Source organism: Talpa europaea (genome assembly GCF_964194135.1).
Source record: "Talpa europaea genome assembly, chromosome: 10".
Classification (NCBI taxonomy): domain Eukaryota; kingdom Metazoa; phylum Chordata; class Mammalia; order Eulipotyphla; family Talpidae; genus Talpa; species Talpa europaea.
The window spans coordinates 77,403,346-77,419,820 of NC_140077.1; the positions used below are offsets into that span (position 1 = coordinate 77,403,346).

The 16,475-nt window shown below is 41.3% G+C and overlaps 1 protein-coding gene across 1 annotated transcript; it reads right to left on the reverse strand.

The window, feature by feature from the left end:
* Positions 1-8,390: 8,390 nt before the first annotated feature.
* CMC4 (C-X9-C motif containing 4) lies at positions 8,391-8,811 on the reverse strand. The gene is given in 2 exon segments (XM_084245036.1): positions 8,391-8,552; positions 8,554-8,811. Coding segments are annotated over 2 exon segments (207 nt in total). The 5' UTR covers positions 8,716-8,811; the 3' UTR covers positions 8,391-8,507.
* Positions 8,812-16,475: the final 7,664 nt, after the last annotated feature.

The window sequence follows — 16,475 nt, forward strand, 5'->3', positions numbered from 1 at the left end:
CATCTTGTTTATTTTCAAACCCTGACCACTCAATTGCTTACCAAAAAAAGAAAGAAAGAAAGAAAATAAGAAAGCTTAACATATCCTTGCAGAACTGGATCATGGGGATTTTGATTTTGAAAGAATATTAAAAAAAAAGTGAACAATGATACTCATGAACTACAAAGAGGAATAATTATTTCTGTTGTATGCTGTCAGTTATTTTGGGGGCTTCTGAAGTGTCAATCCTGCAGGAGTGTCTAAGATCATACAGTGTGCTCAAGTGAGAGGTCAGCCAGGCTCCCCCATGTGGAGTCAGTTAGGTTTGTGAAGGCTGTTGAGGCTCAGTGACCTCATTAGGGCTCTGCTCAACAGTATTCTCTTATATTTTTTAAAAAAGATTTTATTTATTTTTGCATAGAAGAATTTGGGTGTAGGCCAGAGATGCGGGGGGTGGGGGAGGGGTGAGTAGATTCACCAGAGAAAGAGTGGGAAGCAGAACAGGTGGATCTACTGGAATACACTGCTTAGGGAAGCAGGGTCAAGACAGGGGAAGTCTGCTGTGCCATGTGGATTAGCTCCCTGGCCAGGGGCTGGCGTGGTGGGCAGTAGCCATGGTAGTGCTAAGACTTAACCCCTAGGACACTAGGGAGACCCTCTCACACTATTTTTGAATGGTTGCCCCCTTGTCACTGGAGCTCCCAGCTGGAAAGGCTTTCTGTTTGCTCAGGTACATCTGATGAGGTTACCGTATTTGGTGGGCATTTCCCTTAAGGATGGTAGCATTTTGGGGACAGCTCAGCTACAAGTATGACTAGTTAATTTTTACATTTGTGATTCTCTTTCTTACTCACTATTTCTGTCTTTAATGTTTAGATTACATATTCTCCTCATTGTAACATTACTACATGAATGTTGTAGGAAAATGCAGAAGATACTTTTGAAGTATAAGCAGTTTTTAAAAATTATAATCTTGGGCCTCCCCTGGTGGTGCAGGTGGTTGAGCGCAACACTGTGAAGCTGTCCACAGCCTCTGCAGTGCAGATTCGATCCTGGCTGGACGGCGAGGGTCCCACATGGCAAGGCAGACTTCTCCTGTCATGCCCGCTGCTCCCCTCAGCAGTGTATTTCATCAGTCTGCCTGTTCTGTTCCCCACTCTGTCTCTGGTGAATCCTCTCACCCTCCCGTGAATCTGGCCTGTACCCAGGTTCTTGTATAAATAAATAAATAAATCTTAAAAAAAAATTATAATCTTACCATCCAAGAGGATCTGTGTGATTTGAGTATTTTTTCCCTTTTTGTGGGGAGGGATATAAATATATTTTCAAAATACATATATATATATTTTTTGGTTTTCTTTCATTTTGAGTGGATGTTATACCAGGAATTTTATTGTGTGTCATGGTGCATTCTTTATACACATGATTTTTTTGAAGGTTGCTTAATATTCTACTCTATCAATTTTGCATTAATTGTACATTTATTATACATTATACATTATAATTATACATTTATTATACATTAATTGCACATTAATTATACAAAATAATACATTTCTTTTATTAGAAATGTGTTTTGATAATTTTTTGAGCATTATAAATAAGGCCAAGATGAGTAATATTTTGCATACACATTTTGAGTTTTAGCCTAAGAAGAATGGAATGTTTTTAAATAAAAATTTTTCTTGGAAATATTTTTAATATGAAAAATTCAAATAAACATAAAAGTTGAGTTTAATACAAAGAATTCCTATATATCTGTCATTGAATTTCAACAGCTATCCAAATTTTCATAAATGGGAATATTTTTCTACATTTATAATTACTTTTACTGCTTCAGGTACCCTTTAAAAAAATCCCCCAAAAGGTTGTGTCAATTTATATTTCTATGAACTGTCTTAGTAAGAATATTAATGTAAGAAACTAAATTTTATAGGCATTTTTGATAGCAGAGTTTGAAGACATTTTTACATTTTCTTTGCAAATTATATTTAATCTTTTTGCACTGTACATTCCTATCTTTTGTCCCTTTTCCTTTTTTAGTAATGCTTTTTCTTATTTCAGGAACTGTATATAAGAGGGCTATTAAACTGTCATAAATGTTGCAGAATTTATTTGCCTTTTATTTATTTATCTATTTAAAAAATTATTTATTTATGCATACAAGAGCTGGGGTACAAGCCAGAGATGTGGGGGGGGGGTGAGAGGCTTGACCAGAGACAGAGTGGGGAACAGTACAGGCAGACCAACTGAAATACACTGCTGAGGGGAGCCACGGGTGTGCTCCCTGGCCGGCCGGTGGATCGAACTCGTACTGCAGAGGCTGCGGATTGCTTCATAGTGCAGTGCTTAACCTCTTGCGCCACCAGGGAGGCCCTTATTTGCCTTTTGAATGAATATACGCTGTTTTCTGAGAGGAAGCAGTTTTCTTTTTTTTTTTAAAGATTTATTTATTTTGGGCCTCCCGGTGGCGCAGTGGGTTGAGCGCAGTGCTGTGAAGCTGTCCGCAGCCTCTGCATCGCGGGTTCGATTCCCAGCTGGCCAGGGAGAGACCCACATGGCATGGTAGACCTCTCCTGTCTCAACTGCTGCTCCCCTCAGCAGTACTTTTGGTCTGTCTGCCTGTTCTGCTTCCCGCTCTGTCTCTGGTGAATTCTCTCACCCTCCCGTACCTCTGGCCTATACCCCAGTTCTTGTATAAATAAATAAATCTTAAAAAAAATGGTGATGAAGCTTCTAGGTGCATGCATAGTTCAGATCTACACTTGAAATATACATACTGGGTGACTTGAAGCTCTTTGTTAAGCCCTCTGGGCCTCAGTTTTACATCTATGAAAGATGTGATTATGATGTCGTTTTTTTTGGAGTTAGTGCGGAGTCCTTGGGTTTACTCTGGGAAAGGTATCCCCAGAGCTCCCATTTCAGCAGCATGTGGCGAGTTTCCCAGGTGAGTTTCTCCACGAGACAGAGACAGTAGTTATATTGAAAGAGCAGGTTTATTAGGGAAAGGGACAGAAGAATAAAGGACACTTGCATAGACACAAGAAAGCAGGAAGAGCAGCCCCAGAAGAGACAGGTTTGCTAAGAGAAGCCTGCATGGTTGCAGGCAGGCGGCCTTGACAGGTCATGGGCAGGCAGGAAGCTGCTGCCCTGCAGGAGAGAGTTGGTGAGAAGAGGCATCCGCATAGTCAAAGGTGGGCCGATGGAGTGCTGCCCTGAGCCTGTGCAGAGACTGTATGGATATAGTTCTCTTCTCTTTGGGAGGGGTCACTCCTCCATGGTGTGGCCTGCTTGTTGCTGATTTAAGATAACTAGGAAAAACCAGGAAGGAACCAGAGATTCCAGGGTGGGTCCAATTTCCATATCTTTACCCTCAGGCCCGTGCTCCACTCCCTATAGCATCTGATCTTGCTTGGGTCTTATGCCTTGTGATAAGGCACTGGTGCCTAAGGGTCACGACCTCTACAGCTGGGTTAATGGTCAGATTGTTCCCCTCAATCCCCTCCTTGTGAGTCAGGTTCTGGTCTTGGGGCATCTCCTTTCCAGCCTTTCTATTCTTGTCCTCTATCATCAACTATATCATTACATATTCATAAAGTTGATGTGAGAATTGACAGTATATGTGAGATACTTAGAAGCAAATGCAAATAGATATTAGCTATTGTTACTATACATTTAACTCTGGATTCAATGGAAGCATTTTGGTATGTAACTGATAACTGTAAAATTTCTTTATTAAAGTCTTTGCTAACAAAAATCTTTAAAGCTTTGTGGTGAACACATTTCAACAGAGGGGGAAACATTTAAAAAATAGATAAAAAATAAATGTGGTTCCCCCCCACCCCTGCTAAAATAAAACAGAATCTTGCTTATAATTCATCCTAGAATTATAGAAAAATATTTTTTTTCTTAGATGTGAAAGAAACATTACCTATTATCAGCTAAACCTTGTTTTAAAAAATGGAGGAAACCATCGTGGAGAGATGACAGGTTCTCAGGGCTGAGAAGCAGCTGAGTTGAGACTAGAATCAGTTTCATACCACAAAGTAAAGTGACTTTCTAGTTCTGTAGAAACTAGATTGATGCTCTTCAAATGGACATCTGTGGTCAACCTGGGTGTTTTGCACCTGAATTCCCTGCATAATTGCAACAATTCTTGCTTTTGACTTGCTTATGAGGAATTCAACCCATTGAAATGGAGCAATTGAAAAATAATATTCAGACTGTAACTGTAGACCAGTAGCTACTTCAGTCATTGGGGTCTAGCATTTGTACACTGGCTAATAGATGTTTATTGAGCATGTATGGAGCCCTTGACCCTGCAATGGAGAACCAGACAGAGATGCCTGCCCTCATGGGGTCTGTATTCACCTGATATTGAAACAAAAAAACAAATGAGTTATCAAGAGTGATAAGCAGTTATCTCAAAAGGGTGCCCCATCACTGTGGAGGGCTGGAGTTGTGGATCCCACGTTAGAAGGGATAGTCAGGGAAGGAAAACCTTTCCAAATTGTAAGAACTTCCAAAACTTTGGTGAGAAGCAGCCTGCTATGTAAATATCTGCAGGAATGGGGATTCTGGCAGAGGGAACACCAAGATCTTAGGGACTGGGATCCAGAAACATTGGCTATATTATCTATTGGATTTCCTCTCATTTTTTCAATCTCCTGTTTGTTAATATGGGTACATAAGAAAAGCAATTATCTGGAGGGTGGGGAGATTCTGTAGACAGTTTAGCCATAGTCCTTGTAGATGAAAAAGGGCCTTGCCTTCTCTTGCATTACCCTGCATATAAGTCAGTGTCATCTAAGATGAGGTGGAGGTGGTAGAGGTGTTGGGGGTGGTGGGGAGCCTTTAAGAAGGTCTGCCAGCCCGAAACAGCAGGTTTTGGTTTTCCTTGAGCATGCTAATGTTAGCACAGAGATGGCTGTGCTGCCAGCGCCCTTCCATACACATGGCTGTGGGGATGCTGGAGCAGTCATGTATTGATTGGAGTAGTTGCAGCATTTTACTCACTTCTGACTGGAAGACTCATGTTCTGGCAATTTCTGCCAGGGTGCTTCTAAGAGAGGAACAATTTGTGAGAATCATGTTCCCCTTGATTTCCCACACGCAGTTGCTCTAGAAAACTCTCACATTGGCTACCTGGTGCACATTCTCCATTGAATGATTAAAATAAGACCAAACAAACAAGAAATCAGAAGACTTTTTTAAACAGCTCACTTATTTTTAACTTTGCCTTTGGAGGGGTCACCCTGCAGCGTCTAGAGGGCAGCGTGTTTCCTTTTTTACACTTGTGTTATCACCTTCAACTTTGCCTGCTACATTAAAAAGCCTGCAGTAAAATAATTATTGACTGAATAAGGTACCCATAGCAGAATCTAAAAGACATTCCCCTCCCATCTCCCAATTCCTCCATCTGACTTTAGTCTTCCCAGGAGAGTTCTGACCCACTCACCTAGGGGAGAGCTACTCTGGACTTTTTCTACTTGTACTATGAAGGGACAAATGAGCAGGATGGTAAAGAATATCTTTGTTCTTCTTCTAAAAATTATGGGTGAAAATTTCACTAATTAGAAGTGAATAATAAAATTAGCACCCTCTTGACTATTAGATTTCCTTAGGGTTTTTAGTCTCTAGGTCTCTAGCATTATTTTATTCTGTATGTGCCCGTATATTTAATTAGTTTCTTGTAAACAGCATATAGTTTGTCATATTTTTGATCCACTCTAACAATTGCTCTTTTAATTGGTGTATTTAGGTCATTGACATTTAAAGTGATTATTGATAGAGTTGGGTTTATATCTACCCTATTCGTTACTAATATTCATTAACTGTTTTCTTTTTTTTAAAGATTTACTTATTTATTTATACAAGAACTGGGGTACAGGTCAGATCCGTGGGAGGGTGAGAGGATTCACCAGACACAGAGTGGGGAACAGAACAGGCAGAATGACTAAATACACTGCTGAGGGGAGCAGCGGGCGCAACAGGAGAGGTCTGCAGGTCCATGTGGGACCCTCACTGGCCGGCTGGCCGGGATTGAACCGGCGCTGCAGAGGCTGCGGACAGCTCGACAGCGTGGCGCTCAACCGCCTGCGCCACTAGGGGAGGCCCTCATTAACTTTTCTATTCATTGTTCTTGGTCTTTGTTCCTATTTCTGTCTTCCAGTCTTTTTCTGCCTTTGAGGTTTTTATTGAGCATTTATTTTTTCAATTTTTAAAAAATTTATTTATGCATACAAGAACTGGGGTAAAGGCCTGAGGTGTGGGTGTGAGTGAGAGGATTCACCAGAGACAGAGAAGGGAGCAGAACAGGCGGCTCTACTGAAAAATACTGCTGAGGGGAGCAGTGGGTGAGACAGGAGAGATCTGCTGTGCCATGTGGGTTGTTCCCTGGCGGGCTGGGATCAAACTCCTGCTGCAGAGGCTGTGGGTAGCTTCATAGTGCTGTGCTTAACCCCTTGCACCACCAGGGAGGCGCATTTTATTGAGCAGTTAATATGATTCCATTTTTTCTCCTTTCTTAGCATAGCAATTATACATTTATTTTACTTTGGTTGCCCTGGAGTTTATAATAAATATTTATAATTTATCCAGGTGTACTTTAAAAAAACACTGTACCATTTCATGGGAAGTGTACTTATAATAAAGTCATTCTAATTCCTTTCTTCCATCCCTTTTAATCATTGTTACTCATTTTACTTATATATAAACATGCATAAGTAACTCATTTTACTTATATATAAACATGCATAAGTACTATTTATAATATATATAATACATAAGCACACATAATTAAATATGCTGTTGGTATTATGTTGAACAAACTTATCTGTTAGATGAATTAAGAATAAGAAAGTAAGTTTTTATTTTACCTCCAACTATTCCGTCTTTGATGCTCTTTTTTTTATGCAGAGCTGAGTTTTCCATGTACAGTAATTCCTCATTTAATGTCAATTGTTTCTTGGAAACTTCAACTTTCAGCAAAAAGACATAACAAGACCAACCATAGGCTAATTGATATAAACAAGAGTTAAGTTCCTACAGTATATTTCTGGTCACAAAAATATCACCAAGTTTTTGAGTAAAGACCCCCCCCCAAACACTTCTTATATTAAACAATCATTTCTGTTTATCCATTTATTTTCCAATCTGCTTATTACAGTTCAGGGTCATGGGTGACCATGGTCTGTGCCTGAAGTTCAGGGCACAAGGTGGGAGCCAAACTTAGACAGGAGGCCCTTCCATCACAGACACACTCACAACCACTCTGAGACTAGAGGCACTGAGACATGGCGGTGAGCCTACTGTGCACATCTTTGGGATGTGGGAGGGAATTGGAGTCTCTGGGAAAACCCCATGTAGATATGGGGAAAATGTGCAAAGTGCACAGATAGCGGCCACTGTTTGGAATTTTGTTTTACCAACCTTATAACTAAGTGATACTGTTAGGGGGAAAAGGCTGTCCCAAAGTAAATTCCATACAGGCTTTGTGGACTCCACCCCCACCCCAGGTCAAAGCCAAAGACACTGGGAACTCCAAATCCCATCACCACCAAAGGGAAGGTGGCTGGGACCTGAGGGTGGGGTTAAGCAGCCAGGTGGATACAAAAGGCAGACACGTGGGCTTTGGGGGGCTCTCCATTTTTGGGCTCTCGGCCAGCTCGGAGCGTCCGGCCAGCTCTGGGAGTGACTTTGGGTTTCCAGGTCGTCGGATCGGGTAGGACGCATTAAAGACTTTATTTCCCTATTTTCTCCCTGAGTTGTACATTTTCCTTATTTCCTTTCCTCTTGTAAATAAACCTTTTATTAACCCTTTTGCATGTGTCTGTAGTAGAGTATTCATAAGTCTCTTTAAAGCACGCGGGTGAGGACCCACAGCCAGGAACCCGTTTAATATCGGGGCTGCTCTATAACAATACCATACCCATGCTATTTTGATGACCTAATCTATGTCATTTTTTTCGAAGAAACTGCTTTTAAAAATTATGTGACAGTTTTACTGGAAACAAGTTCCATCAACTTTTGTTTTTCTCAGAAAAATCTTTATTCCTCTTTCACCTTTGAAGGATTATTTCCCAGGGTACAGAATTCTAGGTTGGTGTTTTGTTTTTCTCTCTCAACACTTTAAATAGGTTACTATACTCTTTTCTTGATTGCATGCCTTCTGAGAAGTTGGATATAAATCTTATCTTTGTTCCTCTGCAGGTAAGATGTTTTTTCTTCTGACTTCTTTGAGGACTTTATCTTTGATTTTCTGTAATGATATACTTAAGTCTGGGTTTTTAAAATTTTTTTCCCTTAACAGTTCATTTTAGCAGTTCCGTTTATTGCATTCTACATGTTTGTTTTTAGAAGATACTTATGTTTCTATCTGTCCGGTATAGAGAAGTAAATTCATTACCTTTTAAAATTGATATTTTCATTAGAAAGTTGCTGCACTTTGCCTGAAGTAGAGTCAGGAGGATACAGGGAATTCACTTGGTGGAAGTTGGGGCAGTACTTGGCTGCTTCTCAGTAGAACTTCACTTTGCTGTGGACTTCGGTGTCAGCTCTCCTTCCCCTTCTTTTTTCAAATCCTGAACAGACCAGAGAGCTTCCCTTGGGATAGCGCGCACAACACTTACGCAGCTCTTGAATGACAGCCTGACACTTAGCTTCCATGTAGTTGTTGGCTTGTAAACATTTCTGTATTTCACAGGCTTGTTTCTGGCACGGATCCTTCTGGGGCATATCCAGAAGAATGAATATGATGTTTTTAGGGTTAATTAATCCGGAGAACAGCAAGGCTCAAGCTTCCAGGGGTCACGACCCTGGCTACTGCCGCTGGGATCAGGACCAGAACTGGGGGAGAGCTGAGGGGTCTCTCCACCACTGTCCTCTCCCCCAAGTTAAGAGGCATGGGCCAGCCACTGAAGAGGTCTTGCAGAGTTGTTCAAGAGTCAGGGGCAGTTTCTTGGAAGTAAAACAAACCTTAACTGTCAGGACCAAATTTCAAAAGCGTGACCTGACCCCGCCCCCTGGGAGGCCATTGTGATGCGCATGTGCACCAAGGCCACTTCCATCTTGGACCACTAGCGAGTAACCCTCCCTAGCCCTGCCTCCGGATACCCAAGGGGTGGGGATTAACTGGGAGTGGCAGGGCTCCTGTAGGGTGTTCTTTTTTCGTGGTGCATTTATCCTGTTGGGTTATTTGGTTTTTATTGTTGAATTACAGCTTTTTTGTATATCTTTGTTAGTAATCCCTTATTATATATTGTGGAAATATTTTCTCCCATTTTATAGGGTGTCTGTTTAATTATCTTGTATTTTTCCTTCATTATACAGGAGCTTTTTTTTTTTAAGGATTAAGGCAATCCTAATTTTTTAAAAAAAATTCTTGCCATAGGGGTTGAGTCACCCAAAATATATTTATTGTTGATATTATGGAATGTATTACTAATGTTTTATTCTATGTATTGTATCATTGTATCTAAACCTTTAGTCCATTTGGTATTTAGTTTCTTATGTGGAGCACCATTTTTTCAAGAGTCTGTTTTTCCCATTTTATGGTCTTGGATGTTTTATCATAGATTAGTTGCAAGATTTATTTTTGAACTTTTGATTGGCCTTTGTATCTATTTTTTGGCCAACAGTTTTTAATATTGTTGCATTCTAGTAAAGTTTGAAGTCAGGTTATGTGATATTTCCATTTCCTTTTTCCCTGGGGGGGGGGGGGTCTAGTGCAAGGATTAAACTGGTAAGCAAGGGGAAATGGCTGCTGCATTAAATATATTTAACATTTTGTTTAGTTCTCATAACAACCTTAAGACATAAGTATTTTCTAGATGGTGAAATTGACTTATAGAGAAGTCAAGAAACTTGTCCAAGGCCACACAGCAAGTAAGTGGCAGAGCCAGGATTTGAACCCAGGCAGTATGTGCTCACAGTCCTGTAAGTTAGCCAAAGTGTAATGCAGTAGGAGAATACACACACATGTGTATGCACACGCACGTGCGCGCGCGTGCGCGCACACACACACACACACTGCACTGCACTGCAGTCTTTGTGGTGTGAAGGAAAAGATGAACTCCTTTCAAGTTGATAGGATTTTTTCTTGAGAGCCTGGCTCCTACTAGGCTTTCAATAAATAGTGGTTGACTGAATAACATTCTCCTGACATCTAACTCACTGCTTTAAGTGGAAGTTAACCATTAAAGTGGAAAACTGTTTGAAGTATGTTAATCTAGAGTAAGAGTTTAGGGATCTGAAAGGGGTGAGATCCTGAGGCTTCTAGAGGTGTGAACAACCCATGCAATCTCACATGATAATCAGGGACTGATAGCAGCATAGCGATCATTTTTGGATAATGATGGCATTAAGATCCATTTCTCAGCCATGCCTTCAAAAAGCAGCTGTTTTATATCTGCTGTATTTTAAAGTCAGTAAAACACTGCATGTATAGATAGCAATTTTTTACTCTGTCCTTAAAGTTCTGGTAGGAAGGCAAATTTCATGTGAAGAGATTAACACACACACACACACACACACACATACACACACCCTGCCTCATTTTATTAAAATCTCCCCTTATTATTTCAAATAGGCTCATGTTCACACCACATTTATTCTTTACTGTTAATTGCTTCTTTATCAGTTAAGTTTTTGTAGGTCTTTTTTTCCTTTACTGAATTGCAGACTACCAAAGGCCAGATTCTGGTCTGTGTCCTCATATCCCAACTCTTTGCCCATCCTCTCCAACAAGAATTTGTGCCTTTCAAATATCCTACCAAATCCGTTTCCTTTAAGGGAAGATATAAACTCTGTCCTTTCGGAAGCCAGGTTTGAGTATGTGTATAAGGTAGAGAAAGCCAAGGATTGTAAAATGTCAGGATATGACCAAATCACAAAGATGATTTAGGAAGGGGAGCACAAAATATTAATGATTAAATAAATAAATAAAAAGGTGAGGGTGCATTTAACTACCTTTATTCCACACATTATTAAGGTTAGTGAAACTACATATTTGTGGTGCTTACATTTCTACACAGAATGTTTAAAATGGAATTTTCTAATTTAGGCTTCATGAAACAACTTGCCTCCCTTAGAATATTTTCCTGAAATATTTCTATTGGTTTATGAAAACTTAGTAAAAATGCTTTCAGATTCTACTAAAAATATTTTAAAATTTCTAGTTAGAAGATTGAATATACACATGAAATGCTTAAAGCAGAGTCAGATATTCTCATTTTTCATAGGATTTGTTCATTCTGTTGATTATGCTATTATTAAATGATCAGTGTTTTTAGTCTGGGCTCCCTGAGTTCAACTTAGATGATATTAGCATGTTAAGACAGTAATATACCTTTCATTATTTTTATACCAGTTATTAAAAATGGCCCATTCAGAAGTTCTAATAATTTATGTAGCAAAATGCAAATCCATTTTAGACATGAAGGAGTAATGATTCTAGAATGATATAACAAATACTGGATGGTGTCACATTTTCTGTATGTGAATAGAGTAAAACAAAACAAAGGAACAGATGGAAACAACCACAACAAAACAAATCCTTGAAAGCTGATTGTAGAATTAAGGCTACCAGAGGGGGAGAGGGAAGGTGGGGAACACAGAGAGCAGGGGGCCCCATGGATTATGGTGGGGACAATGGTTGCCACGGTGGGGTAACATCTAAAGACGCATGAACCTGCAACTCTGAGTCAGTGTTGCAAGCCATTGTGACCTCAAGAAAAATAAAAAACAAGAAAATATAGGTATATTTGCTGTTAATAAATAAAAAGATGATTAGTTTTTGAAAACCAAATATGCCAGAACTGATGTAATCAAGTAATGACACCCTTTCCCTCAAAAATACTTGGGAGTTATATATTTAGCACAGTGATTTTTTAAAAAAGATTTATTTATTTTATGCATACAAGAACTGGGGTATAGGCCAGAGGTATGGGGGGTGAAAGGACTCACTGGAGACAGAATGGGGAGCAAAACAGGCAGATTGACTGAAAACACTGCTGAGGGGAGTAGCGGGGAGACAGGAGAGGTCTACTGCACCATATGGGTCACCTCCCTGACTGGTCACTGAATTCGTGCTGCAATAGCTTCAGGTAGCTTCATAGTGCTACGTCTTAACCCATGCGCCACCAGGGAGGCCCTAATACAGTCATGTTTTTAATGTTCAAAGTATTCTGGAATCCATCTCTGGATATTGTTGTCAAAGCCCAAGTCACGCCCCTTTGAATGCCTGTGTTTATATGGTGGTAGCTGGGGAGACGTTTCGACAGTCACTCGACCCTCCATTGGGAAAGGACTTGCTCGTTACCCAGCTGCCAGGAGTGTGAAGAGCTGACAGCACCGCTTGTTGGCTTTTCAGAGCTTGTCTCATCTTTCAGGCTGGGGTCCTGATCAGCTTGGAGTGACCCTCTCCAGTGACTAAGCAAGGTATCAGAAGGTCTAGCCATTTTGCCCAACTCAGACCCACTTCCTGGGCATCTTTGCTCCACACTCTGCTCAGCTGGCAGAGACATTGTCAGAGGTGCATCTCAGTCAGACGCCTTCCTTCATCTATCTGGCATTTCCCCCTTTCTTCATTGGTTGCTCCCCAATATGTCTCTTACACTCTTAACCTTTCAGAGAAATCAACCTGTGACAACTGGTAACACCTTCATGCATTAACTCTTAAAAATAAATTGAGTGCTTTTTTTTTTTTTTTAATTTTTTTTTTTTTTATAGAGGCATGCTTTATTTATTTGTTTGCTGGGTTGTTTGTTTGTTTTGTTTATACATGCACTGGGTACAGTCAGAAGCGCGGGAGGGTGAGAGAATCCACCAGAGCCAGAGTGGGGAGCAGAGCAGGCAGAAGGACCGAAGTACACTGCTGAGGGGAGCAGCGGGCGGCAGGAGAGGTCTGCGTGCCATGTGGGACCCTCCTCCGGTGGCCGGGGAGCAGCTGGGGATCGAACCGGCGCCGCAGAGGCCGCGGACAGCTTCGCAACCCAGCGCTCAACCGCTGCGCCACTAGGGAGGCCCAAGTGCTTATTTTTTTTTAAGATTTATTTATTTATGCATACAAGAACTGGGGTACAGGCCAGAGATGTGGGGGGTGAGAGGATTCACCAGAGACAGAGTGGGGAACAGAACAGGCAGACTGACTGAAATATACTGCTAAGGGGAGCAGCGGGAGTGTCAGGAGAGGCCTGCTGCGCCATGTGGGTAGCTCCCTGGCCGGGATAGAACTCGTGCTGCAGTGGCTGTGGATAGCTTCATAGATTGCGTCTTAACCCCTTGCGCCACCAGGGAGGTCTGAGTGCTTAGTTTTTGCTGGTCATCTTCTAATTACTAGAGACACATTAAGGGATGTATCTGTCTACCTTACCCTGCCTTACAGGGCTTATCAAGGCCCAAATGGGGTACCAACAGACAGGCAGTGATAACAGAACTTGAACAGTAGTATGGGGAAGCAAGATCAGCATGATGGGAGTACTGAAGATTTTGGGGAAGTAAGGGAAGATTTCTTAAAGACATGATTTCTAAAGTCAAATCCAAGAAAGTTGATGGGGAGGACAGAATTTGCCAGGAAAATGAAACTGTGTGTTCAAAGAGTTAGTGGTGACTGGAATAGTATATGGCATGTTGCTGGATGAGTAGTCCTGAAAGGCTGGAATAGAGAGATCAGAAGAAAGTGTTTGAATAAGTTACAAGAAGCCCCAAGAGGGAGATTCAGGATGTCCTTCTATTCTGTGTTGAGGACAGAGTAAAGGGAGGAGCAAGACATGAAATCAGGAATAATAACCCTAGATGAGAATCCCATTTGTAAACTGCTTTAAGGAGTCTGAAAATCTTTACCCTGAGGACAACAGGGAACTAAGAAAGAAACTAATAATAATAATAATATTAATAAAGATCAGATATGTCTGACTTAGAAAGACCATTCTGGATGCAGTAAGAATTGGATTGTGGGGAGGCAAGGAGAGTATTAAGAAACTGTTGCAGAATATCATGCTATACCTGTCAGTTTGGACTAGGAAAGGGACAGTAGGGGTGAAAGTAAGTAGATAAATGTAATTCCTATTATGGAAATAGAACTGAATAGACATGGGAAGTGAAGGAGAAGGAGTTAAAAAAGAACCAAATTTTCGTCTTGGCAACTGTGGTTACATGTTACTTACCAATCAGGCAAGATGAGAAGGATTTGACGTACTCTCACTGGTGTGATGATGGAGGGGCCGCCTGACAGAGATTATGTGTGGTTTCTAGGCCACTAGGAGTGTCCTCCTGACTCACAGGCAGCAAGGCCATAGGGTCCCCAGTCCCGTGACTGTAAGGCATTGAATTCTACCAACAAAAAGGATGAGTCTACAAGTGGGGGAGGCATTAGAGATGGTAAATTGGCAATAAGATAAGAAAGCGTTACGTCCAAGGATAAACAGGACAGTGCAGCTCCTTGAGAGCCCATTTAGTGCAGTTGCCAACTGCTTTGGTTTTGGGACATAGGAATAAAGGAGACTTGTCATATAAAGATTTATTTATTTATTTATTTATTTATTTATTTATTTATTTATTTATTTATTTATTTATTTATACAAGCACTGGGTACAGTCAGAAGCGTGGGAGGGTGAGAGAATTCACCAGAGCCAGAGCTGGGAACAGAACAGGCAGAACAATGAAATACACTGCTGAGGGGAGCAGCGGGCGCAGCAGGAGAGGTCTACACTCCATGTGGGACCCTTGCCGGTGGCTGGGGATTGAACCAGTGCTGCAGAGGCTGTGTGCAGGCAGCTACACAGCCCAGTGCTCAACTGCTGTGCCACCAGGGGAGGCCCTGAGACTTGTCATATAAATGAAGGTATGTGTAGGTGAGTGATGGTGGGGAGAGGTGGTGCGATGTGAAAGGTTTCTTTGAGTTTCCAGGTCTGCTCTTGGCTGAAGTGACCAACCAGTGTTTTCTGAGCAAGCGGAGTATAGGGGCAGGGGACTCTGTGCATCAGGTGATGAAAAGATAGTTGTGATTTGTGGGAGGAAAAATAGAACGGTGAATTTGGTCATGAGGGTGGTCTCTCTCCATGCTGAAGAGCCTCTTACCACAGTACTCTTGAGCTGACTGGAGCCTGGGCGAGCTGAGAGTGAGACCCAAGGCACCACGAATTGAGAGCTGGTTGGGCGGGCAAGGCGTGAGAATGGCCAGTCCTGCTCTGGAAAGGGCTCCTCACTCACTGCCTGGTCCTTTTCGGATGGGCTCAGCCACAGGTATCTGGAAATAATTTAGGAGAAGCCCCAAGAGAGAGATTCTGGATTTTCTTCTATTCTGGAATGTATGTTCTGGATTTTCTTCTATTCTGGAATGTATGTTAGAGCCAAAGTAACATTTTATTGTGAGCTCCATTGTAACTTGTGCTTGAGAAGCAAAAGCTGTGACTGCATTCAGATTGATGCTTCTCCAGTAGAACGTTTTTAAAGACACCTTTGCCTACTGTGTAGATTACTGAAACCAGATCGAAAACACTAGAATAATGTGTTACCATTTTAAAGCTATGTGTCCCCTGATCAATGCATAAGACTTTGGACTGTGTCATGATTGCCCAGATGTGCTGTTCGTTTATTTAGTTATTTTTGGTAGAGTAGAGTGTGACTTCCTTATAATCTGGAGCTGTACATAGGGGCTGCCTTTATTTGGTCAATGCCTAATTTATGCTTCTCTCTTATACATGGCAGTTGTTATAGCCTCATAATAAGTAATATTTATTTATGCATTCCACAAATATTTGTTAAGTGCCTCCTCTGTGTTAGTTACTGTTCTAGGTGCTACAGATACAGCAGGATAACATAGACAAAGCTCTGCTGTCACAGAAAGGAGGCAGGCAGTACTTTAAATAAATAAAATATATCATGTTAGATGAGGAGAGACACTAAAGAGGAAATAAAACAGGGGTGAGGACAGGACTTGGAGGACAGACTGTTAGATAGAGAAGCCAGGGAAGGCCATACCTAGAAAAGAAACTGCCAAAGGTGTGAAGGAGAGGCATAGCCAGTCTTGCAGCAGGCATCTTTACTCAATATCTTAAACGCACATTCTATTCCTAAGTATTTGAGTGACTCAATGACACAGTTAACAGGATTAGTCAAAAAGCTTTTACATCTAACTGAAAATATTTTTACGAGTTGGATTTGAGTTTACCATAGAGAGAGGCAATTTGTCCCTGGCAAATTGAGAGGTGGTGCTGGCTTGACCTCTGTGCACAGAGAGAAACTCTAATCTTCAGTAAGGATTCTGACCTGAACTCTAATTTCTGCTGCTTCTGAGGATTTCTTCCTCTGTATGTAGGGAAACCAACCTGGTGGGAAGCATAACAGAATGAGCTTGTCTGGAAAAAAGTAATCTAGTCGGAAAATGTTTATTAAACTAGGGGGACCCTCAGAGACAACCCCATTACAGGGGAAGAAACTGAAGGATTGATTCAGGTGAAGATGAACTGTAATGACTGGATTTCAGCTCTTCCTGT